We start from the raw sequence: 25,602 nt of genomic DNA, 5'->3' as shown, positions 1-25,602 counted from the left end.
AGAGACTCCAGGGTAGGGTCCACGATCTATATTTAACGTGCCCCCAGTTGATCCTGCTGCAGGCTCAGGTTTGAGATGCTCTGGCTGCATCAGGGCCTTATCGCTGAATGAGGGGAATCTTAGTGCTGCCCCCCAACCCATGCTAATAGGGAACTGTGGCCAGGAGGCTACCCCTGAGTCTTCTCCAGGCTTTGCCACTCACTAGCTCTGGGTTGGACACAGGTCCTGTCCCCGTCTCTGGGCTTGCTTTCTTCCTGGCCACTGAGGGGCAGCATGTGGGCAGAGCACTTGAACAAGTAGAAAGTGATGATGGCAGGTAGCAGAGGAGGTCTGACCAGGCCAGCGGGCTTGTGCAAACGGCCTTGTCACCCACTGGCCTGGATGGCTCTTTCACTAGACTTGATAACTGGAGGGCAGTGTATTTGTTTCCCATTGCCGCTGTACCAAATTACCTCAAACTTGGCGGGTTAAAACAGTACAACTTTATGTCATTCTGGAGGTCAGAAGTCTGAAGTAAGTCTTACGGGCCTACAGCCAAGGTGCTGGCAGAGCTGGTTCCTTCTGGGGGCACCAGGAGAGAATCCATTTCCTTGGCCTACGACCCCTACCTCTTATCACATTGCCTTTTCTCCCCCTGCTTCTGTCCTCACACAGCTTTCCTCCTCTTCTGTGGTAGTTTTCTCCCTCTGCCTCTCATAAGGTCACCTGTGATTGCTTTAAGAGCCCACCGGATAATCCAGAATAACCTTCCTGTCTCAAGATTCTTAACTCAGCCACATCTGCAGAATGTACCCCACAGGTCCCAGAAGGTGCATTCACAGGTCCCAGGAATTAGGACCTGGACCTCTCTGGGGGTTGTTAGTCAGCTCATTTGGGATCACCACGCCCCAGTGCTAAGTCTGACATCGCAAAGTAGAATACAATCAATAAAGGCTGTCAATAACAAGTGTGGGGCCTGCAGCGGTCCAGGCTGGGCCCTGGAGCCAGGTGTGCTGTATTCGTTCACTTCCTGCTTGCCCTGTGAGATGGGGTTACAGTCTGCAGCCTACAGGTGCAGACACAGAGGCTCAGAGAGGTGCTCCGGCTTTCACACGTCATCCCTGCACGGCGGGTATGCTTGATTCCGCTGGAAGGTTGTGGAGCAGGCTCCCCTTCCCAGCCAAGGAGGTCCGAGTCTGGTTAACCCCCTAGCGATGGGCAGCAGCAGTGTTCCCAGAGCCCCACATCCTGCTGGGCTGGGCTGGGCTTCTGGTGGCTCTACCTTATCCTCAGGACGGTTGGTCCCCACCCAGGCTCCAAGGCACATGCTGGAAAGCCCACTCCTTCCCCCCTGCCCTCAGTGCCCCAGGTGGGAAACAGGACAAAGCTGAGGAGGGAAATGGCCCCCATGGCTCTGGCCTCGGTGATTAATGCAGTCGGAGCCTGGTGGCACACCCGATCCATCAAGCCTCTGCTGTAGACCGCTCCTCCTCGCTGCACCAAATGTGGCTAATTACACAAACGGTGCACAGCAAATGAGCTGCGGTGTCGTCTCTTGTCAGCCCAAGTCGGAGCCGCTGCCGCTGCTCTGTGCGCACGGCCTCTGCTCAGGCACCCAAGCCAGGCCCACTGACTCTCATGTCTGGTGACTGGGCGCCAGTGCACAGGGCTCTGGGCAGAGCTCCACCGTGGGCCTCCTGGTCCCTGCCCCAGCCCGAGGACCACTGCTAGCACTGGCCCCGCCACACTAATAGGGCTGGAACGCCAGTGCTGAAATCCCTAGACTCAGAGAGCTCCAACCTGAAGGAATAAACCTGTTTTCTCACCTGTGAAAGGGCATAATAAGGGTACCTGTCCCATCTACTGAGTTACTTTGAGAATTGAATGGGGTAATGTAAGTAAAGCACTTAGGAGAGTTTGAAAGCATTCAGTAGATGATAACAGTGATTATTATTACCATTATTATTCCATTTGCCAATCAAAGAAGAGATTCATGGCAGGCCAAGGGACCTGCTGTGTGACAGAGGCAGACCAGGGCACGCATGTCCTTGGAAGAGGCGATTTTGGGTGACTGTGACATAGGAAGGTGGGAAATTGGGCTGAAGAAAGACCACTGGGGATGGAGAGAGGATGGGTCTTTTTCCCCCCAGTTGAGGAATTTGGGTTTTATCCTTTTGGCAACCAGGAGCAGAGGGCATGGTGAGATGGACTTTCTAGGTAACTGAAGAGAAGTTAGAGGATGGCAGAAGTGGGGTACCAGAGCTGTCATCGTGGTCCCCGGGCAGGACGGGAGCAGGGCCAGGGCTGACCTCACACCGCTCCAAACAGACAGCCGCACATGGGAGGGGCAGGGGCGGAGCTCAGTGTGTGGGTGAACAACCCCCGCAGCCCAGCAGGGTGACTTCCCCCTCCTCTGCAGAGCCACTCTTCCCTGTCACCTGGAGCTACAAACCCACACCAGCACTTGCAATGCTCACTAATGCTCAGATGGCTCCAGAAGGGGACATGGCACTGCCCATGGATTCCTGGTGCTGCATCTCTCATCTGTGTAAGCACAGGTGATGGGGAGACAAATGGGTCAGGGGGTTGTTCTTGCTGGTCAGGCAGAGTTCTCTTGTGACCCTTGCCCCCGGGACATGCTCCTGATGCTCCCAGAGTCCTTTCTCAAGGGCAAAAAGAGAAGGCCCTGCAGTCTCTCCATTGCCTGGTGACTGCTAGTGAAAAAGAGGAGCACGTTGGACTCCATCCTGGCCCCTGCCCCTTGGAAACCGGCTCACTGGGTGTCATGAGGACTGAGGCTGAGGCATGGCAGGGCCCCCAGCTGGAGCTGCCTGGTTGCTCGGTGTATCAGTCACACAGCAGGAGTGTGGTCTGCCTGGGCCAGGATTAACGCATGTCCTGGCAGGGAAAATAGAAACATGTTTGCGGTTCAGGAGGCTGGGGTCCACCTTCGAATCACCGTGTTGCTTGTGGGGTCCTTCCCGTCCCAGCACTGCTCTGGCGCTTTAGAGAGGACCAATTCCAGCTGCTTCCATTCCAGGAGGGTGACAGAGACCATCTCATACAGCACATCTCAAACCTGGCTGCAAATCAGAACTGGGCTGTGTCGTAAAGATGCACATTTCTAGGCCCCAACCCCAGACGTTCTGCTTCTTTCGGATTAGGGTGAGGCGTAGTAATCTGCTGGTTTATAGGCACCCATAGGCCAGAGTCTGGGGACCACGACAGGCCACCTTGCTTATTTTATACCCAAGAAAGCAGGCCCAGAGATGTGTGTTAGATTTCAGTCATAGGCTATAGGGCCTTTTCGCTAAAGGATGATGACTGCAAAATATGGGGAGTTAAAAATCCCCTGGTTCCTATTCATGGGCCGTTCACACATCCAGTGCTCATAAATTGGCCCAGATCTATTCATATTCTCAGCTTGCAGAAGGAGGTGTGCATAGTGGGATGGGGGCTGGAGGGCCGGAGTGGACAGCTACAGCCTCTCAGCCGTGGAAGGACAATCCCCTCCTCTCTCCTCTTGCCTGGCTCTGGACCTGACCACTGTTAATCACACCCCTGAAGGATCCTGAGCTATCATTGGGGAGCACTGCTCCAGCGGTCACGGCCCAAGGCCACCTGCGCAGAGACCGGGAGAGGAGGGGGGCTCTTGTTAGGGACAGATGGCTCTGGGGGTAGCTATCAATTCATGTAAAGTCAACACGCGGGCCCATGTACTTTAAGAAAAGAGAGGGAACGCCAGCTGGTGGGTGTGAGGGCCTCCGCCTCCCACCATCATCTGCACACTTTGTCACACGTGCAAATTACCCAGAGCCCCCTGAGAGAGCTGTTAAGGATGTCTGCACCCCCCCTTGTTCCAGCAACTGCATATTAATGGGGATGTTTAGCCCCTTTGCTGGTGTGCCTCACTTAAGAATGTAGTTTCTTCGCTGTTGCTGGCTGAGCTCATGAACTTCCTAATCCAGGGGGACTTGAAGATGGCTTTTCCCAAGGTCAGTGTTCCATAAAAACGGCACCAGCTCATCATGAGATTAATAAACACACGCCTGCTACGTCTGCAACTCACCGCGTTGTCCTGAGCCCTCAGCTCCGCCCTCAGCCACTCACCCAGGCAGGCGGAAGGACACGTGGAGATTTTCTTCTTGGTTCTTGGCACAACACACAAGGTTCACAGTACACAGAGGACTGGCTTTGTGTTTTGAAAAGAATGTTCTCCTCCCTCGGCAAACGTGCGTGCTTCTTTTCAGAGACTTGTGGAAAGATAAGACTTCCGCAGGGCAAGTCTGCCTGGCTCCTGGGCCAAGAGGCTGGGTGAGCCCAGGGCTCCCACCAGGGGCCTTGTCCTTCCTCCCCACTTGGGTCCTCGCTCCCCTTCTGTCTCCAGAGAGCGCTCCTTAAAATGTCCCTTGGCTGACCACTTCTTCAGAGCAACTGGCCAGCAGGTAGACATGGAGCCCAGAAAACCCTGGAACCAGGGAGTCTGGAGGGCAGCCACCAACCTCCCACAGCTGTCTGAGGACTGAGAGACAAGTAGATGTGGAGCTTTGGCTCGTGGTGATGTGAGTGGCGCTTAGAGACCCCTCCAGACAGGCCCCTTCCCCTCTCTGGGCAGTCACTGCAGGCTGGGTTCAGCCATCTGGATTATATCATCTAACCCTTATCAACACCCTATAAGAAAGGTGGCATTGTCACTCCCACCTGTTAAGTGGGGGAACCGAGGCACAGTGAGGTCGGCTGCTTTCTCCAGTGACATTCTCCTAGTAAGTATCACAGCTGTGATTTGAACCTGGGCAGCTTGACCCTAGAGGCCCACTCTCCACCCTGACTGCTCTGCTAAAAGCCCTCCTGGCTCCAAGAGCCTCAGGTTCTCAGCTCCAGGAAGGTTCTCTGTGGCGTGGCACAGACAGCTCATTTATAATGGAGTCTGGCTTGTAAAAGTTTAATGAGGATCGTGTCTGATAAGGCGGCCTGCTCTTTGATCTTGACTGAACGCTGGCCCCTCGCAGAAGAGGAGCTGCCTGGCTCTGGGCTTTGGAGAGAGCCCATGTGGTCAGCTGAGGGCAGGAGGGGCCCAGGGTGAAGCACATCTTGATGTGCAGAAATGAGGCGGGTCTGCCACGGGGGAGGGTGTGCAGGGCAGGTGTGGGTGGTGCTGCCCAGTGGAAAGGTCCTGCAGGGTTGGAGGTGATCCGCTGGGTCCTCTCCTATCCTGCTCGGCCCTCATCATCTCGGGCATTTCCTTTCACACACTCCTTGGATGTAGGCAGATCACGGCGGGGAAGAGGTCACATCCTGCCAATGTCACCTGTGCCCTCTTCATCCTCGGGCTGGCTCTGTAACCTCTGTGAGCCTCAGTTTCCCTGTCTCTAAAATGGGGATGCGACAGTACCCCACATGGGTGGTTGTGCAGATTAGATGAATGAGCAAAGCACATTGAAGAGCTTCTGGTATATAGTGAGCGCTGGACATTCATATGCTTTTCTCACTCTCGTATGGGCATCAAAAGGAAACCCACATTTTGTTCCAGGCACTCTGCTGTGTCCAGGGTGGATGATATCATAGCCAATCCTCCCAACACCCTGTAAGGTGGATGATATTCTCCCCAAATCATAGAGGAGAACACTGGAGGTTCCCGAACTTAAGAGCGTCCCACAACCCCTCCACTAGTAGATGAGGTTGGAGCTGCCTACTTGAACTCTTCTGTGCCATGATTAACCTCGGACAGGAAAGGGCAGCCCAGTGCAGGTCTTAGGGTTGCAAAGTCTTATCCCTGCTGGCAAGCATGGAAACAGAACAGTCATTAACCCAAAGGAATTCATCACTAATAGTAACATTCCAGATGGTGGTGGGGCAGTTGCCCTCTGAGGTAAGTGGTCCTCTCCCACTGCACATGCCCACGTTGTCCATTCCAGGTGGAACTGATGCCAGTGCCCAGAACACATTCATTTACTCAGCCTAAGTCACTGCTGCCAGATTTGTCTGTGTCCCTAGTGCTATCACTCGGGGTCACGCCTGCCAACCTGAGTCAACATTTGGTGAGGAAATGTGCCCTGCACAAGTCCTGTTGCTGCCGCTCTCCAAGCCTCCATCACTGCAGCAGCATTGCTGCATTGATAACATGTCCCTGGTGCCCTGGAAAAGAAATGTGTTGGGCACAGTGGGAGCCACTCCTTCATCCTCTCCTTCCAGGAGCTGCATTTCTAAAATGTGGGCTTGACCTATCCCGCCCGAGCAAAGTAGAAAGAGATTGGTTGTTGCTTAACTCATGGGGGTACGTTCACTTGAGATACTTACCCAGTGCCTATGTGTGTCAGCCCCCTGCCAGGTGCTGGGGATACAGGCCCAAGGGGGCACAGTCTTCCTGTCCACATAGATCTCATGGTCTGGAAAGGAAAGGGGTTGAAACTGGACAGTAACAGGGTGTTGTGCTGCAAGGGGTTTCCAGGGGAGCACAGATCACCAGGAAACCAGGAAGGGAAAACATTTATCAGCAGAAAGGCTGGGGAGGCCTGTCTCTCCCATCCCACCACCAGCCCACCAGGGGGCTCCACCGCCCATCGGGTTGGCCTTGTTCCAATGAGGGGCCTCCACTCCCAGGCTCCGCTGATGCCTGTCTGAAGGAGAGACTCTTTTCAAAGCGCTCATTAATAGACTCCACAGCTTGGTAAAAATCGGCCGTTCACCCACCACTAAGAAGACGTTTATCTAAACTATTTGGGATTATCCATCTAGTTTTGACAGGCATCCAGGAAAGGAAATTCCACACACCGCTTTGGCAGGCCAGGCCTGAGATGAGGAATTCTCACTGAGGGGAAGCAGAGGCATTTCCCTGTATGTAGGCCCCCTCCCCACACACCTTTGCCCATTGTTTAAACCCAGACCCCTACTCAAATCTAATGAAACCCTTCCTTTTACTAAAGACACCCCCTGACCTCCAATACCCCATGTCTGGTTCCTGCCCAGGGCTCTACTTCTAGGCCCCTCACATTTGCTCTGTGATATGGCAGCCCCCATAAAGCCGTGACTTTCTGGAAGATTCCACCCTGCCGTGCTCAGCCAAGGGCAGCTCCTCTGACCGACAAAGGCCCCTCATACCCAGAGGTTAACCGTTGCCACAGGGCACCTGGAGAGGGCTAATCCAGACTGGCTCCCCCAGAGCCCTCCCCTAGGGCCAGCTGTGTTCCTGCCTCTCCCATCCCCCAGCCCGGACACATGGATCAAACCCAAGGCCTCCCTCCCACCCCAGTTCTGCACCCGTCATCACTTTGCTAAGAAAAACGTCTCCTTGATACTTCCCTTTTTTTTTCTAATGCTTTTTGGTTTTTATGTTTGAAAAGCTGATAACCTTCCTATCTTCCTGCTCCGAGGGAGGGAAAAAATGTGATAAAGGGTGGGTGGTTGAATTAACCCCCATTGCCTGTGTGGCTAGATCTTAACTGAGTCCATCTGTATGGCCTCCTTTGTAGGCGCAATTTTATAACCTAATTTCCCTACCAAAACATCAGCATTTACTTAGTAAGAAATCTGCTCTTTGTCAGCTGAAAACAGTGATTTCTTTATTACGGCTCTGCGTAGGGAGTGACAGCTGAAAGCTGGCACTCAGTTAGGTCTGGCGGAGTGTGCGGGTCTGGACCGGGAATGGGGTGAGCCGAGGGTCGAATGGATTGCATGTGTATACAGATGTGTGTCGGTTGCAGAGCAGGCCTGTCGGTCGGGCTGGGATTGGCCAGGAGGGAGCCTTGGCAGCGGACAGATGGAGTGGCCAACATGAGTGCACAGGGTAACCAGGGAGACACTGAACCCTCACACGCTTTCCAGCAGCCCACACAAGTCCTCCACTACCAGCCAGCCCTGTGGCCACTCCACTTCCCACCCGAGCACCCCATCCATTCAGCCAACTGCTAACCAGAGGCCAGCTTCCACTCAGCCATGCTTTTTAAAAAAATGTGGTCTTATCAAATATGGAAGACATACAAAAGAATAGCAAAAACATGGCTGAGATATAAAGACATACATGCTCCTACCCTGTCCAGACCAAGGACTGGGGATGTGGCAGCACCTTTGAGGTCCCGTGTGCCCCTCTGCTGGCCCCCGCTAGCCTCCCCACTCCACGTGCTCTGGGGTTTGGAGTTTGTCATCGCGTCATCTGTACCATCTACCTGGTAGGTGACTCTCCTAACAGAACATGTGCAGTGTTGCTCTGTGTGCTTTATATAAGTGGAATCATTGCAGATGTATGAGTATTCTTAGGGAATCTGCTTTTCACCCTGGGTGTTGTATTCCGGAGATTCACCCATTGATGCGTGGGGCCTTTAATCCCTTCATCTTCGATGCTCCGTGGTGACAGGCCCTTGGTTACCCCTGTGTCTTTGCTGTTTTGAACATTATTGCAGTGAAGGTGTCCCTACCATCCTCCGGGCCTGTGTGCAGCCCGTACTTTAGAACAAATGTGTGTCTGGGAATGAGACTGCTGAGTCATAGGGTGTTCACATTTTAACCCTCCTAGATGTTGTCAGACTTTTGCTGGGTGGTTTTGCCGACCTTACTCCCACCAGCTGGGTGTGAGGGCTCAGCTTGTTCCACCTCCTTGTTACTAGAGTGATGTCATCATTTACATTTTTGCCAAAATGGCATCTCCCTGTGATTCTAATTTTCTGTTTCCCTTACTACGAATGAAGCTGAGCATCTTTTCATATGTTTATTAACCGATAATGTTTCATTCTTGTGAAATACCTATTCAGCGATTTTGCCCATTTTTCTGTGGCGTTGTCATTTTCCTGTAGATTTGAATAAGCATTTTATACAGTAAGGCGACTCATTCCATGGTTAGTTATATGTGTTACAAATAGCCTCTCCCAGTCTGTGCCTGGCCTCTTCATTCCCTGGATGAAGAGTTTTTATTACCATATTTCCCCGAAAATAAGACCTAACCGGAAAATAAGCCCTAGCCGGAAAATAAGCCCTAGCATGATTTTTCAGGTGATTTTTCAGGAGGACATCCCCTGAACATAAGCCCTCATGCGACTTTTGGAGCAAAAATTAATATAAGACCTGGTCTTGTTTTCAGGGAAACACGGTATAGTGTACCTCAGGTTTTCAACATTTTCTTTCTGGTTTCCCCCCGCACATTCTTCTCCCACCCTGCTGTCTGGTCAGAGCTTCAGCCCCTGGACTCTGTTAACTATTACCCGGTATGACCTGCCCTTTGTTCTGCTATTCTTCTGTCTCAGAACTCCAGGCCTGCACCACTCACTGCCTTCTTTCCATTCCCCTATAAGAGTGTAGGCCCAGCTCAGATACCACCTCCTGCAGGAAGCCTTCTCAGATCGCCCCAGCAGAGTGGATGAATTCTTTCCCTCCCACCCTTCTTTCTGCTCCAGCTCCTTGTGTTCTACTTGTAGGCTACAATCAGTGTCCATACTCCCTCCATGACTCCACAGGTCTCAGGTACCAGTGTGAACTATAAGCTTGAGGGGCTGTAATGTCCTGAGCTCATGGCTGCACCTGGGGCACCCTGCCCAGCAGCATCACCCTGGCAGCTTGTCATTGCCACAGCCTCATGTGCTCTGCTGGTATCTGTGCATGTGTAGCTTCAGGGTGGACCCTGGGAATGTTGCGGTTCTCCACTCCTGTTGTAGCACCTGCTGTAGCACTTGTCAGTCAAGTTTATGACCACCTGCCCCACTTCCTGAGTGTGAGGTCCTGGCTGAGTCTTCCTCAGGTCTCCAGCTTGCCACCCAGGGCCATCAGAAGTCCATGCTCAGTGAACGTTGGCTGACAGAGGGAATGATCCATGAACGCATGAACCAAACAGTGGACGGCTAGACGGAGAGGTCCCAGCTCCTGTTCATGGTATTGTGTTTGCTGGTTTACCGAGCCTCCTCCACATGGACAGGTGTAGCCCAGACACACAGGAACACAAAAGATGACACAAAAAATGGAACGGCAGGGACCGTTCTCCAGTGATTTCCAAAAGAATTCACTGTACATCCCTTTACAGTTGCAAACTCCCTGAGTATATTTTGAAAAGGACTTGATTTCTGGAACTTTTAAAATTAATGTATGAAAAACATGGAAGCACGCTTGCCAAAGTACAGTTTCATATACCAAATAACCCCCCCCCCCAAAAAAAAAAAAAAAAAAAAAAAAAAAAAAACACACAGAAAACCAAGAAACAACAAATCCAAGAAACAAGAAAACCCTCGGAAAGGAGCCTGAACGTCCCCCAGAGGAGCCCGACAGAGTTCCATCTCTGCCTACTGGTCGTCCTGGGGCAGCGGGCGTTGGCCTGCTCTGCAGGAATGCCCTGCTGAAAGCAGACACATGCCCGCCTAGCCCACCCAGCCCTGGCACTAAGGACCCCCAGTTTTGATAGGAGAGTAGCTCCGAGTGTCAAGGCCAGCTTTGGGGAAACTGTTTTCCTTCTAGCAGATCCATGGGCCTGAGGCCATCTGTCCAGTGTTTCTGAGAAAGTCGGTGCTCTGGCCCCAAGCAGCTCGGCAACAGCACAGGGGTCATGTCCTGCCCACTCTGAGCCTGCTGACCCCACCCATGGCCCTGTGATCCTGGTGGGTGGTAGCATCTCAGCCTGAAGGCACGACCAGTGCGTGCAAGCAAGCCGTTCTTGGGGTAGGAGGGTTGGCATGTCGGGGCTGTGTGCGGGACACGTTCAGCTATGGGGAGTCAGTGACCGTATAATCTGGGTGGCAGGCAGGAAGGCACGCTCCAGAGCCCTTTGTGTGTGGGGGAGGGACGGGGGGGCAATTGGAGCACAGCGCTCAGATGCCCTCCCAGCATGGAGGAGCATTTCCCTTCCTTGCCAGCCTGCCACTGATGGAGCACTTAGGGGGCCTGGGCTATCCCAGGAAATAACACACAGGCCCTGCTGTGTAAGAGCTGACAATGTCGTAAGAAGGGTGACAGTAAGAAGGATGGTGTGGACCGAGCCTCCCAAGGGCCTACTCCACACGAGCACCATACGCTTAACGTCCTGTTACCATTGTAATAAGTGACCGCAAACTTGGTGGCTTAAAACAACAGAAAATTGGGGCGGCCGGTTAACTCAGTTGGTTAGAGCGCGGTGCTCTTAACAACAAGGTTGCCGGTATGATCCCCACGTGGGCCACTGTGAGCTGTGCCCTCCACAGCTAGATTGAAACAGCTACTTGACTTGGAGCAGATGGGTCCTGGAAAACCACACTTAAAATAAATATAAGTTAAAATAACAGAAAATTATTCTCACAGTTTTGTGGATTAGGAGTCTAAATTCAGTATTGCTGGACCTAAATGGGGCACAAGGGCCGCTCCTGCCTGTTTCTGGCCCTGCTAACCTGCACAGAAGGTCTTTGCACAAAGCCACAAGAAGGGACGTCTCCGGGTTGCCAGGGTCCTTCCTCCAGCTCCCGACCCCCGAGGGGCAGAGCCTGCCCCAACAGCTCATGCAGACTCTGGGTGAGTCAGCTCTGCATTGTCTGCCTTTCCAAACAGGCCCCATGGGTGGGGTACATGAGCCCCAATCCCTGCACTTCCGTCCCCTCCTCACATTGCATTAAGAAGCACGTTGGTTCCTGCCCCTGTACCTTGGCTCTGGCTGTGTTATGGGTCAAACGCCCTCCCTTTTCCTCCCATGAAGCAAAGTCTTACTCTTCCCTCCAGCCCCATGGAAGCCACACGCCCTCTAGGAATCTGTCCCCATCGTTCCAGCTCCCAAGAATGGTGCCGGTCTCCAAGGGTCTAGGCATGCTCACTCAGGCCCAGCCAGGGTTGGGGTGAGTTACATGTGGCTGTGTAGTGTTCTCGTCACCTAGGCCTTTCCTTTCATCTCCTTCCAAAAATCTTGAGCCAGCACATGGGGAAGGGGTCTAGGACTTGATGTGACAAGATGAGGGCAGGGTCCACTCGTCCCTCCTCTGAACTTCTTCCATTTGCTCATCAGTTAAATCCAAGAAAAGAGATGGTAAGACTGGCTGAGTACCTACCTACCAAGCACCCAGGGCCCCTTCGGCAGGTTCCATTGCCATGTCCTGCAGGTAAGGACACGGAGGCTCCGGGGTAGACAGTACCACCGAGCTCCACAGTAAGTGGCAGAGCCATAATTCAGACTCAGAAAGTCCAGGCTTTACCCGCATGTGTGAAGGCTCCCCTCAAGCTGCACCCCTACCCCTGGGGTCGGCATGAGGACCAGCTGAGGTGGTGTCCACAAAGGGATACCAAGCTGAACTTCTCGAGGGGAGACAGCTGAGGCAGAAGCTGGCCTTCGGTGGACCACCAGAGATGTGCCAGCACCGAGTCTGACTTCACAGAGTCAGAAAGGCCACATTCCTTCCAGCTCTGCCACTTATAGCTCTGCAGCCTCGGGCAAGTCTCATTACTGTCCTGAGCCTCAGTTTCCTTCTCTTTAAAATGGAGATAATAAAACCTGTGTTGCAGAGTGGTTGTATGTGTTGCATGTAGTCAGTGTCCAGTGAATGTTGGCGACCTAGGCGGCAGCAGCAGCGGCTACCCCATGGCAGCGTCCAGTTTGGCTAGAACAACAGCCATCCGGCTAGGTATCTGCTTGCTTTGTCCACGTCCCCCCTTCTCCTTTCTCTTTCTTCCCCTGGCCATCACCCTGGTCTTTGGGCCTGGTCCTAAAATCTTGTTCAGGGGCTTTGCAGGACCCGTCTCAATAGTGAAAAAAGAAAAGGAGGAAGAGGAAACAGCCTCCAGCCCTCAGAGAGGAGGGGCCCAGCCCAGCCAGCTGGCCAGGGCCCACATGGGGAGAAGCCAGGAGTTTTTGACTGCAGCAGAATCAGCCCAGGGATGCTGGGCCCTGCTGAGTCCAGTGCTGCTCAGCACCAACATGTGTACGCACACACACATGCACATGCACATGCACGCACGCACACATGCACACACTCATACACACATGTACGCATGCACACATATACACATGCACACATATGCACACACATACACATGCATGCACACGCGTGCACGCGCACACATACACATGCACTCACACACACACGCACATGCACACACATGCACACGCACGCACACACATACAGATACACACACATGCATGCACACACGTGCATGCATGCACACACACATGCATGCACGCACAAGCACACACCTGCATGCACGCACACATGCATGCATGCATGCACACACTCACATGTGCATGCCTGCACGCACATGCACACACACGCATACAAGGAGGCAAGGAGGCAGTTGGCTGTTACTCTTACCCAGAGCCCCTGCTTGTCCCTCATGTTCACACATGGAAGGGCCAGCACAGCTGTCCTTGTCAGCACAGCAGCTGTGGGCAGGACATCTGGGGCCCTCCCCTTCAGTCCTGAGGTCAGGACGGTGGACAGACCCGAGGAACCATGGCTCAAGTCTCCCTTGTAGGATGCTGGATCCCGGCTCACTCTGGGAATGGGAGGCCATATTAGTCAAGTTGCTTTGCTAGGCCGTGGCTGTTGCTTAAGACAGAAAACTCATCTCAAACTGATTTAAACAAACAAACAAACAAACAAACAAACAAACAAACAAACATCTTGGCTCAGATACTGAAAAGGCCAAGGATACTAGCTTCCACTAAAGTTGGAACCATATCCAGGGGCTCAGTTCAAGAAACTTGTTCTATATCTCTCGGCTCTGATGACGTGTGTATTATCTTCCATCTTGACCTCTCCCCTCAGGGCTCCCAGCAGCTCTACATTTGCTTCCTACCTGCTTAACAACTGCTGTGGACAGAGAGCCCTTCTTTCCCAAAGAGTTCAGCCAAAGCTGCTGTCTTGGGTACATACCCAACTCTGAACCACTCACAGTGCCTGAGGATAGGGGGTGCTCTGATCAGCTGGGCTCAGGTCACATGTCACCCCAACCCCCGCACCCCCACAACAGGAGAAGGGACATGGTCCAATACAGATCCAGCCCAAAGCGTTCTGTGGGCTGTGCTCAAACCCTCCACGTATAACCTTCACACACACATTCTTATCCTCCAGACTTTCTTTGTATATGTTGCTTCATTTGTAATGTACTCCCTCATAAACTCCTATCCATCCTTCAGAACCCAGCCCAAATTTCACCTTTTCTGAGAAGCCTTCCCTCACACAGGCAATGAGGGAATTTGTTCCTCTGTGGGAGCCTTTATTTGCTCACTTGATTTGCAGGTCTGCCTCTTCCACGTGGGCTCTGAGCTCTTTACAAGACCCTGGGCACAGAGCAACGGCTTGGGACAATTTTTTTGGGAATATGAACAAATATATGAAGAAACAACTGGTAGAATGAGGCTCAGATGAACTCAGGCCTGACTGAAGGGGAGAAGGCAATGCGTAAGAGTAGTGCCAAAGCTGCCCAGCTTGCAAAAATGCTGACTGTGCCAGTCTGGGTGAATGCGGCCTGCAAGCGTGTGAGTGTGCGTACATGCATATCTACAACGTAGGAGACTGTGACCACTGAACATCTCCTAAAGTGAGTTCCCACAGCTGGCCCCATCTCCCGTCCTCAAGGCCACCTCCTTGAGTTTCTGCCCAGTTGCCAGAATTCAAGGCCTGGACAGGCCAGGCTGAGACCAGTGTCAGGTCCCCACAGTGAATGGCGTGGAAATAGAAAAAAAGGAGGTTGCAGCTGGGGGTTGGCCTGAAGCAGTGGCTCAGATTTCCCTAGCAGATGCCTTTCCTGGTGAGGTCCCATGGTATGGTGGTCAGTTCCCCAGGACTGGCCGCACCCAGCCTGCCTGGGGACTCTTAGTGAGGCCCTGGGATGGGGCCAAGTGTCCAAGAAACGCTGGCATTTTTGGTGTGACTTCAGGGCTGCTGGGAAGTCCTCTGGCCCCTCAAGTGCATTAGGGATGCTTGGAATTCTGTCATTTGAGATTCATTCCCATGGCATTGTTTGGTATGTCAAGATGACATCTCTTGAAGCTTCTGTGCCCCTGAATCCTTCTCAGTCATTCACAACACTGTGTGAGGGAGATTCCAACTCTCATGAGAACTGGATTGGGTCGTACGTGGTGATGGGTGAAGTGGGGTGAAGACAGAGAGTGAGCTGAGACAGGGTGGGGAGAGCGCTGTTCCAGTCTCAGGTTCTTCCCCTTCCCGATTCTGCGCCTACCTGAGCCTGCTCACAAAGAATCCCATTCACCCAGAGGACTCACTTCTCTGTCGAGGGGGCAAGCTCGGGCACAGGCACAGGTCCAGACCCACCTGGGTTAGCTGTGGTTCCACTACCTGCTGTCTGAGTGACCTTGGGCAAGGGACCTAGCATTTTTGGCTGTGTTCCTGTGTGTAAAATGGGCATAAAGCACCTAGTTTGTGAATTTTTTATTTGGATTAATAAAGGAAATATGTGCATGTGGCCTGTTATGGCTGGCATGCAGTCAGCCTGTTCTGAGGACATGCCAGGTAAGGGCACAGCTAATTGGCACTGTGCCGAGGGGACGTCTCGGGAGGCTTCCTAGAGGAGGTGTCTGGGCAGGCTGATGGGCCTGTTGTGTTGGTGCCCAGATCAGTAGATTCTCCTCATCCACGTTGACTTGATGCTGAGAAGGGAAGGGGAGGTGGTCAGTGCCTGTTAACCTCCTGTCAAGTGCACTGGTCTTTTTGTGCCACTCTAGTGAAGTCCTGGCCAAAGCAACCCAGCTAAGTGGGAAGGACCAGCGACAGTGAGGGAATCACTGCTCTGGAAGAGGCAGGCAGTGCCCCGGGCTGGCTCCTGCCCTGCCTATTCCAGGCCCCGGGTCCTGTGCAGCACCGCTCAGAATCCAGTCCTGCTCTACACATGCAGGGAGGAGCGTTTAGTTCTGCCTCCCAGGGAGGCTCTGCCGTCCCAGATCCCGCCCCTCCCAGGCCCAGCACCAACAACCTCCCTGGCGTGGGGAAGAGCCAAGAGGTTGTTGTCCTGTGTACCTTTTATTAGCAGCATGAGCTGACCTGTCTCACCGCATGTCCTGTAGATTCTGTCTGTCTTGGGGTTCAGCGGTGACCTCTCTGAGCGTCCTGCACTGTCACACGAAGGGAACAGGGCGTCCTTGGCAGCGTTCTCTGGTGGGGCAGGGCAGCCCCTGGGAGGAGGCCAGCACCACCCTGGGAGTCAGGCCGACTTGGGTTGAATCCTGATTTGCATCTCTCTGGCCACGGGGCATGGAGGGGTGCCTTCCTCTCTGAACCCTGCGTCCTGTTGGTTGGTGCTGGAGTTTTCACGTGTCCTCACAGTGGCCATACAGCTGTGCTTACTTCATGGACTGCTGTTCCAAGGTCAGCCAGGACCCCTGCATGGAGCCCCTGGGCCTCCCCACTGAGCCCAGGGCCTGAGACAGGAGGAGGCACCCTGGGCATCACTGAGGGTGCCCCCCGGCCTGGCCTTACAGGGAGGACAAAGAAATAGCTCCACAAGGTATAGGGTGCAGAAAGGCATTTGCAGCCTTGAATTGGTGTGGAAGTGGCCTGACAGGTTTGCTGGATCTGCACATGCATTGCAATGACACCTGCAAAAGCTAGAAAGCAATGTAGCTGAGTGCTTACATCCAGGCCAGGGGAGCGGCCTCAAGTGGGGAGTTTGTTAACCCAGATGTTAAGACATCTGGATGTCACCTGTGTTTGGTCCTGGTTTGAATTGTGTTGTAAGCACAGTTTTCATACACTACTGAACATACTCAGTAATTTCTGGTTTGCTCCAGCCAACAGATATCCCATTCTGTCTCTGAAGTAACCAGTTCTAACAGTGCCCTTCCAATGTCAACCCCGTGTGAAGACTTGGAGAGTCTCCTGCGTTTTTCCCTCAAAGTGTGGTACTAATGCTATAAGAACAGCTTTCATTTACCAGCTGATGGCTGTGTCTAAGGCACCATTTTGGGGACTTTTATTCCCACAGCAACTCTATGGTATAGACACTATTATTATCCCCATTTTACAGACAAGGAAACTGAGGCTTGGAGAGATTAAACTCAGCGTGTCTGAGCTGGCAAAGACTGAGATTCTAATCCAGGTCTGATTCTAACACATATTCTTTGCACTCTGACAAATCACAGAGAGACCCTATTTTCTGAAAACATTTGAAAATTAAATCTTGGTCAATTTGGTTATTTAATGGGCACGTTTTGGAGTAGATGACCTCGAAAGACCCCTGCAGCTAATACGTTAGCAGCTGCTCAGAGACCCCAGGTGAGGGGGCCTCCTGTTCCGGTGTTGAGCGGAGCCGGCACCTCCTCGAGCGAGCGCCGACCAGGGGACATAGAGATGGGTCGTGGCCACGCCAACCCAGACCAGAGGGACCAAGGCAGGCATATGTCTGACTGTCGGTGGGCATCCTAGAAAGGAGACTCTGTTGGCATTAGAAGGAATTCGTGTAAGGAGAGCTAAAGTAATACTGCAAACTTGGTTATAGCTTGCCATTTCAAAACTCTTCTGGAATCCTGACCTCTTCCTTCACAGCTGGTCCTGTAGCTGAGCACTTAATACCCGTGACTATCCAACTGAAACCAAAATTCCCCACTTTTAGGGTATTGTCTGGTTCCTCTTTTCCTAATTTCTGTGAGGCACAAGAGCTCTTTGCATGCTGCCCCTGGGATTCGTATTTTCATCTTCTGTTTTTCATACATTTGCAGAACATATGCATTCATTCATTTAACACGGATTGATTTGTTTTCGCTATGGATCCTGCCCTGAGCAGGCCCTGGGAAAGCAATGGTGACAGCTCACACAGGTGTGTGGCCTGCCGAGCCCGCGGTCCAGCAAATCCAGTCGTGTGTGCAGAGAATTCCATCCCCAACGCAAGACTGGTGGGTGGTGGTCACACCCGCACGCAGGAGCTTTTGGCGTGCATTCACTGGCTGGAATATCGGAGTTCAGACTCTGTATGAAGGACGACCAAGGGATGTGGGCATATGAAATAAAAGTGCAGGTTGCCTGTTTGATTCTGCTGCTTGGCGGGGTTTCCTGCGTGTCCGTGGCAGCAGCCACGTCTCTCAGAATGCTCCCCTTTGTCTCTGCAGGCCTCCTGCCCTGAGCGGCAGCCCTGTCATCTCTGACATCTCATTGATCCGGCTTTCCCCACACCCCGCCGGCCCTGGGGAGTCCCCCTTCAACGCACCCCACCCGTACGTGAGCCCCCACATGGAGCATTACCTTCGTGCCGTGCACAGCAGCCCCACGCTCCCCACGATCTCTGCAGCCAGGGGTCTCAGCCCTGCTGATGGTGAGTAATCACTCTAGATGGTGTCAGGTGGGTAGCAGACCTAGCGGGATGATCGCTTCGTAAGTTATAGCAATGTCTCATCAGTATGTGATACACCTGGAAGTGATATCGTATTGTATGTCAACTGTAATTGAAAACAGTTTTTTAAAAAAGCAACCAGGTTACATCTTCTCAAATTCTGCCCACTGAAACCTTCCCTCTCAGCCTACAGTCAGCAGCAGGCTGGAGGACGTTTGCAGGGTGCATTCCTGAGTGGATAAAGGCTCCCGGAAACATGGCCCCATGGAGCCCCCGGCGCCACCTGCATTTTCACCAAAAGGACTGTCCTCTCCCAGCTCATGGATGTGACCAAGAGCTGAAGCCAAGGTCTGGATCTGAAGAGGCTTAGGCTGGAGTTTCCTAATGAAAGGGAATCCGGCCCCCAAATATTCAGAAAGGCTCCCTGAAGCACCGGGTTCATCTCCCTGACCATGAGGTTTGCACTTTGCCTGGTCGTCACCAAAGAGAAGCCAGACAAGGCAAACGGTTGCAACCAGGAGCTCTGAAAACGGCCTGCAAGAATGTGGCACCATTCTGAAATGGCCCCTCGGGGATGGAACCTGGCCAGCCCTGAACTCTGCGTGGGTGCCCTGAGTGGCTTTGACGGAGCTGCGGTGCCCTGAAGGGTGGTGCTGCCTCCACATCGAGCCACTGTCTTCTGCACAGTGGGCCCAGGCCTCTCCACACCTCTCCTGACGACCCAGCCTGCAGCGGCTGGTCTAGAGCGTGAGGATGCAGGCCGGGTTCCAAATGCTGCCCCGGCCTGGAGTTCATACGTGTATAGGCGGCTGAATGGTGCCCCAAGAAGATAAGTCCCCAAATCTGAGAGTGTTGCCTCTTTTGGAAAAAGGGCCTTTGTAGATGTGATCATGTTCAGAATTTTGAGATGAGATCATCCTGGATCTCAGGCCTTAAATCCAATGACAAGTGTCCTTATAAGACACACAGATGAGAAGAAAACACAAAGATGGGAGTGATGTGGCCACAAGCCAAGGAAGCTGGCAACCCCCAGAAAGTGGAAACAGCAAGGAACAGATTTTCCCCTAAAGCCTCTGGAGGGCATGTGGCCCTGCTGACACCTTGATTTTGGACGTCTGGCCTCCAGAACTGTGAGGAAATAAAATCCGTTGTATGAACAGCAGTGAGCACTAAGGCTGTGCTAACTTGTTACAGCAGCCCTGGGAAACATGGTGGCAGGGTTACTAGGGAGGAGGCAGAACCCAGCAGCTCCCTGGGCCTGGGCCAGAGTGGGCCCTGCGAGGTGTCTATAGGAGAGGTAAGGAACAGAGCGCTCTCCTGGAGACCTTACGAATCAACGACACTAGTCTCGGCTGACAGTGGTGTAGCCCGTGGAGATCTAAGTGGCAAGGCAGCGCTGCCCTTCAGAGAGAGACTTTCCGTTGACAGAACACTGATTTTATGTCTGATTTTGATGTAAATATCCATGTCGTTCCTACACACAAACTCCGTGAGACAATAGGCATGGGTTCAGCACCAGAGAGGACTTGCCTGATTTGCATGCCCCTGACCCCTCCCAGCAAGGGGTAGACCAGATACCCTGAGGCCTGGCTGGCCCTGGCTCAAGTTCCCAAATGACGACATAGTGTGTGCGGCGCATACAGCAGCATCTGTCAGCTGTGCCTGCCGCAGTGCTTGCCCGCATAAAGCCTGGAAAGGTCATCAGTGATCCGAGGTGGCTGTGTGTGTACGCTGAGGACAAATGGGCCCTCCAGGGAAGGCTTCAGGGAGGAGGCATCAGGCAAGGAAGGGAGAGAGGGCATCTCAGGTGTGCACAGGGCAGGCATTGGCTGTAGGTGTCAGCCTGGCTGGAGGCCAGGGCTCTCTCTAGAGGACACAGCTGAGACAGAGAGAAGGAGAAGGAGGAAGAAGAGGACAGCCTCTTCCATTGACTGGCTTCTGCTCTCTGCCCAGCACACATGCCATCTCTTTTGGTATTTGCCGGGCTAGTAGCAGAGAGGCGGGGGGCACAGTGATTAGCAACTTGAGCTCTCGATTCAAGCTACCTGCTGTGTGACCTCGGACAAGCTCTCTAAGTGCAGAGTCCTCCTCTGCTAAGGGAAGGGAAATGGTGCCCGTCAGCTGGCAGGACACTGGTAGTGAAATTAGAGAATGACTGTGATTCCCTCAGCGCGGTGCCTGCACAGACCCAGCAAGCGTCCCCACAATGGCGGCTTCTATTATACTGTTATTTTTAATAGTAATTTGAGTGGTGGGTATTAGTACTGTATTTTACAGACAGGAAGACTGAGCCAGCTCAGAGAGGTGGCACCTTCCCTATTTTGCACGCTTGGTAAAAGCCAGGACTCATGGTGGGTATGTGTGGTTTCCAAGCTCTTTCCTTTCCCTGACACCACCCCCCTGAGGGCTAGGCCCCTTGAGAGCTGAAGCTCGTCCTCCCTGCCTCTGCTAAGGCCCAGGCAGGGCTGAGTGAGGATTAGAGGCAGACAGCCTGGGTTCTGCAGCTGCGGGACGGGCAGTGGGTGGGCTGTGGCAGGCGAGCGGCTTTATCTGGCCACGCTTGGCGAGCTCCCGGCTGTGACCTCGCCTTGAAGGTTTGGGTGAAACTGACAGGACCCAACACTCTGGCCACCATGGAACCTCTGTTTGCATCTTCTTTTTCCTTTGAAGCCTTTGTTGGACCCTGGGCCCTGTCTGCCTGGAGCTGTGGGCTTCTGTGGGGCCTGCAGAGAAAGGAGAGAGTGGTGATTACAGCTTTGACGAGTTGGAGGAATGTAGTGGGGAGGCCAGAGTCCCCACCCCATGCCCCTCACTCAGTCTGCTCAGTGAGGACTTGGAGCGAGGGGAAAGGGACACGAGGGCCCAGGGGGTAGAGGACGGGGTATAGAGGGAACTGAGGGGGACTCAGGCTGTTTCTCTTCTTTTTTGCCAGATTCTGATGGCTTTTTTTCTTTCTCCCTCCCTCCTGCTCACAGTGGCCCATGAGCACCTTAAGGAGAGGGGACTGTTTGGCCTCCCCCCTGCAGGCACCAACCCCTCAGACTATTACCACCAGATGACCCTCATGGCGGGCCACCCCACGCCATACGGGGACCTGCTGATGCAGACTGGGGGTGCCACTGGCGCACCCCACCTCCATGACTACCTCAATCCAGTGGACGGTGAGTGCTGGGCCGAGTGGGAGCAGGGAGCTGGACAGGGGGTGGGGCTGAGGGTACCTCCCCAGGGCTGAGGAGGGTGTCTGATGCTCCTTTGGGGGTGAGGACCCCTGAGGAGGGGTCTGGGATTTACCTTAGTCCCTGCCACGACTGCACTCCACAGAGGGCCAAGTCTGAACCACACACACAAACACTTGGTGAGCCCCAGGCCAGGAAGTGTTTTAAGAATTGCAGACACTCCAGGGAGCAAAGAACAGTCGCCTCTGCCTTCACGGAACGTATAGCACAGTGAGGAGAGACAAACGAAGCTGGGAGGTGGATGGGGAGCCGCAGGGTGGACTGGGGTGCAATCTTAAATGAGGAAGTGGAGAAACCCACACAGGGAAGATGGTATTCTGACAAAGCACTGAAAGAGCCGAGCTGTTCAGAAATATTTGGAAGGAGTTATCCAGGCAGGGGCAATAGCAAGTGCAAAGGACCTGAGGTTTCCATGTGTCTGCTGAGCTCAGGAAGCATACAGAAGGCCAGTTGGCCTGGAACCCATTGAGTCAGGGCAGGAGTGGGGCCCAGAGTTCCAGGGCTGGTCCCACAGGCCAGTCAGGGCTTGGTAAGACTTTGGCTTTCATGGGGAGTGAGAATGGGCCCTTGGAGGGGGTTGGGCAGAGGAGAAACAAGATCTGACTTCTTGTTTGGAGGAGTCCCGCTCTGGCTACTGATCCGAGAATAGATTTAGTAGCAAGGTGGAAGCAGTCGTCCCGGTTGGTAAAGGTGGGAGACGTGATCGTGTTTCAGATCAATTCAGCAGGTAGAGCCACAAGACTTGTTGCCGAATCGGATATGGATTGAGGGAGGAAGAAAGGCATGAAGGACAACCCCAGGGTCTTGGGCCTGAGCCACTGGAGGACGGGGGTGTCAGTAACTGCGCGGGGGCTGCGGGCAGGGCACTTAAGTGGGAGAGCGGGTGTTCCGGGTGGCTGAAGTTCTTGGTGCCCATCAGATACCAAGTCCTCCCCTCCCACCAAATGCCATCCTCACGATGCTTTCACAGGGGCGCCTGAAGCCCCCTAACCATGAGCCCTTGGGGTCAACATGGAGCCCCTGTTGGGGAGGCAGGGGGGCTAAGTGCTCCTCCCCCAGTCAGTGCCACTCCACCTGCTGGCCCTGGAGCCCAGCCCAGAGATACCCCAGATCCAAGCTGTGGAGCTAGAAACCACAGCAAGGGGCAGGTAGGCAGCTCCTGCAGATTTGTTCTCCTCAAGCCCTGCCTGGGATAGCTTCTTCACTCCCTGATGGCAGGGAACAGAGGCCTGCAGGGAGACCAGCCCCACAGAGAAGTCTCGGTACCTGCTGTGCTGCGGGCGGTCCTGTGGGGCCAGGCAGAGCTCACGGTGGGCCCCTGCACCCTGCAGCCCCCTCCTGTCCCCCCACTACTCTGTCCTGTGCTTTCTGGCCACACTGGCCACTGCAACTCCATCTGATTGACTGGAGCAAAGCCGAGCCCCTCAGTTACAAAGCCCTGGCTGAGATCTTGCCTCCTCCAGGAAGTCTCCCCAGATGCCCCCCTCTGGTTCCTGCTGCTCTCTCTCTCTGTCCTATTCAGTGCACGCTTACAGGAGCCACCTCGTCTGGTTCCTGAGTGCTCTGAGCGTTGCTGTTCCCCCACGAGATTTCCTGAGAGGGAGCACTGCAGTCCCCCCAACGCTGTTCTCCTGGGTATTGTCCCATGTCACTCTTGAGATGCCTGAGGGGATCCCAGAACACGGCATTTGCTCTGTGGGTCTTCCTCTCTCCCCCTCCCCCAACGCCCTTCCCCAGGACGGTGTTTAGTGCAGCGTAGGCACACATTGTAGGGTGTGAATTAGGCCTGTTGGCCCCTGAGCACACACACACCCATGTTCTCCCCCCTCTCATCCTGACAGACCCATCGGTGCTCCCATAGGGCATGGGAGGGGTGTCCACAGGTGGTGAAGGTAGGGCTCAGGTGAGGTCATGTACACAGTTGTCACAGTTGGAAACCAGACAACTGGCACACCACGGTGCATAAGGGCCCCCAACGTTGTGTTCCAATAGTCGCATCCGAATGTGAGATGCCCCCAAACGGGTCCCACCTTCCAGGGCCTCAGGGTGGGTGGCCCCAGGCCAGCTGGACAGTGAACAGATACATAGAAACCATGGCTGAGGGGTCTCGTCAGGCAGGTGTCCCCAGAAGGCAGGAGAGGTGTCCCCGAATCAGCCAACATGCACACCTGCTGCGTGAGAATAAGAACTGCCTCTGTTCTGTGCCAAATGTACCTTCTCCCGCATGGCCCCCCAGCCACATTCTAAGGCGAGAATTACTATGCCCGCTTTAAGCTGAGCACACTGGGGTTCCCAGCATCGAGTGGCCGGCCCAGCATTCTGGTCGGGGTTCCAAGCCCCACTCTGTTCATCACCAGCATCATCAGCTCTTTCCTGGACACACGGCCTCCAGGTAGCGCAGCACATCTAACCAGCCCATGGGCCGTGGCCTCCGGGAGGACCCACTGGGCCAGACTTGTTCCAGCACAGCCCAGAGCAGCTGGGCCGGAGCTGGGGTGCTTGTAGGGGTGGCAGGGAGCTGAGGGCAGATCTAGGCCAGTGCCTGCCTGTGGCGTGTCCTTGCTGTGAACGCTGGGCCAGAGGTGCTGGTGGGACTGGACAGGGTCTGGACGGCGGGTGGTACCCAGGCCTGCGTGCTGCTTGGGAACTAAACACATTTAGTAACATCGCATGTGTGAACTTGGCTCAGTGCCTGGCGTGTGGTGGCTGCTCAGTTCATGCTGGTTCCGATCTCTTTCCTCTAGTATCCTTTTCCTTCTTTCAAATCTACCACCTCCTGCAGGATTTTGTCTCTTGATTGTTGGCACCGCTGTGGACCCCGTGTTTCTGCCCAGTGCCCCCGTCCTTCTGGACACCTTTTCCTCACACCGCCCCATCTACACCATCCATCCCATCCCTCCGAGCGGCCGAGCCTGCCTTGTTAGCCCTCCCCACCACGCAGTTACTTGTCACCCTCCCAGCACTGCCTCTCAGCTCAGGCTCACTGTCTGCCTTTCAGTGATTGCTTATCCCCTCAGCCATTCTGCAGTCAGCCCCTGGGGCTCCCATCACCCTCAGGATGAAATTCAAACTATAGCATGGCTCAAGTGGCTTTCCCGTTCAGCTGCGTCTCCCCCACTCCCCCAGGGCACTCCCGCCACCCCTCTGCATCTGCAGGCTCCCGGACAACTCGCCGTGCTCCTGCCTGCAGTGCCCTTCCCTGCAGGCTGGCCTGGCTCCATCCTGTGTGTGTCCTCGGACTCAGGTCGGTCGGCACGTGTCCCGAGACCGTCCCCCAATCCTGCCCCATCCCAGCTGCTCAGCTCCCCTGGGGCTCCCGCATCTCCCTCAGCGCCCACCTGTGGGACCTAAGGCACTCAAACTGTCACTGGCTGGCACTTCTATATCTAGATATCTCTATTCTAGGTGTGGGTGCATGGCTACCAAGCATCACTCCTCTGTGTTTGTAGGGTGAGTATGTGAGTGAGTGGCAGTCACAAAAGAATCTGGGATAGAAAGATGCAAACTCATTAGGGAAGAACTGCTGGGGTGAGCAGCTGTGGGCTTGCAGGGAGCCTGAAAGGGGGCTGGGAATAGGCAGCGCTGTGCTCTGGGCCCTCAGCCTTGGCTGCGTCTGGGGCTGAGCACCTGAGAACTGGGAGCTGGGGGCAGTGAGGAGGAGAGCCCACCAGTGGGAGTGAGAGTGCCCAGCTCACGTCAGCGGCTGCCAGTTACCCCATCACACCCCCGATCCTTTCTGCACCTCTCTCGGGGGTGCCCTCGGCTTCAGGGTGCAGAGGGAGACGTCGCTGTGTCCAGCTCTGGCCTGAGCAGGCATAGCAGCGTCTCGGGCTGAGGCACGGGGCGGTGGTGTTAGTGGGAGGTTTTCCTGAGCCCTGATGGATTTCAGTTACAATGATTTCTTTTCCTTTGTCCCCCATCAGTTATGACCCATGGAAATCGGAGTGGTCCAGCATGATCTCCTGTATTTGTCATTACTTAGTACAGTTTTCTTCAATCTGGTTGAAATGAGACCCAGAACCTTTGTTTCTGCTTTTTAAAATGATTCAAGCATTTCTGTTTGTCTCCAACGTGGATGAGCTGCTCACACACAGCCCTGAGACCCTCTGTGCTCCTAGCCCAGGCCTGTGCCCAGCTTATCCAGCCCTGCTTCTGGGGTGTCCCCGGCCCTGCCCCCCCC

The 25,602-nt window shown here is 54.1% G+C and overlaps 1 protein-coding gene across 4 annotated transcripts in view; it reads left to right on the top strand.

Moving 5' to 3' along the window:
• Window positions 1-25,602, top strand: part of GLI2 (GLI family zinc finger 2) — a 245,532-nt gene that overhangs the window by 190,462 nt on the left and 29,468 nt on the right. For all 4 annotated transcript variants that reach the window (XM_088794612.1, XM_088794610.1, XM_088794613.1 and 1 more), the window contains 2 exons: window positions 17,966-18,168; window positions 21,162-21,347. In XM_088794612.1, the coding sequence (XP_088650738.1) occupies window positions 17,966-18,168; window positions 21,162-21,347 (389 nt within the window). The remainder of the gene's footprint in view (window positions 1-17,965; window positions 18,169-21,161; window positions 21,348-25,602) is intronic.

The sequence above is a fragment of the Rhinolophus sinicus genome, chromosome 17 (assembly GCF_057876585.1).
Source record: "Rhinolophus sinicus isolate RSI-liver-muscle chromosome 17, RSI-T2T, whole genome shotgun sequence".
Lineage (NCBI taxonomy): Eukaryota > Metazoa > Chordata > Mammalia > Chiroptera > Rhinolophidae > Rhinolophus > Rhinolophus sinicus.
The sequence above is the reverse complement of the archived record's forward strand: the minus strand, read 5'-3'. Positions and strand labels throughout refer to the sequence as shown.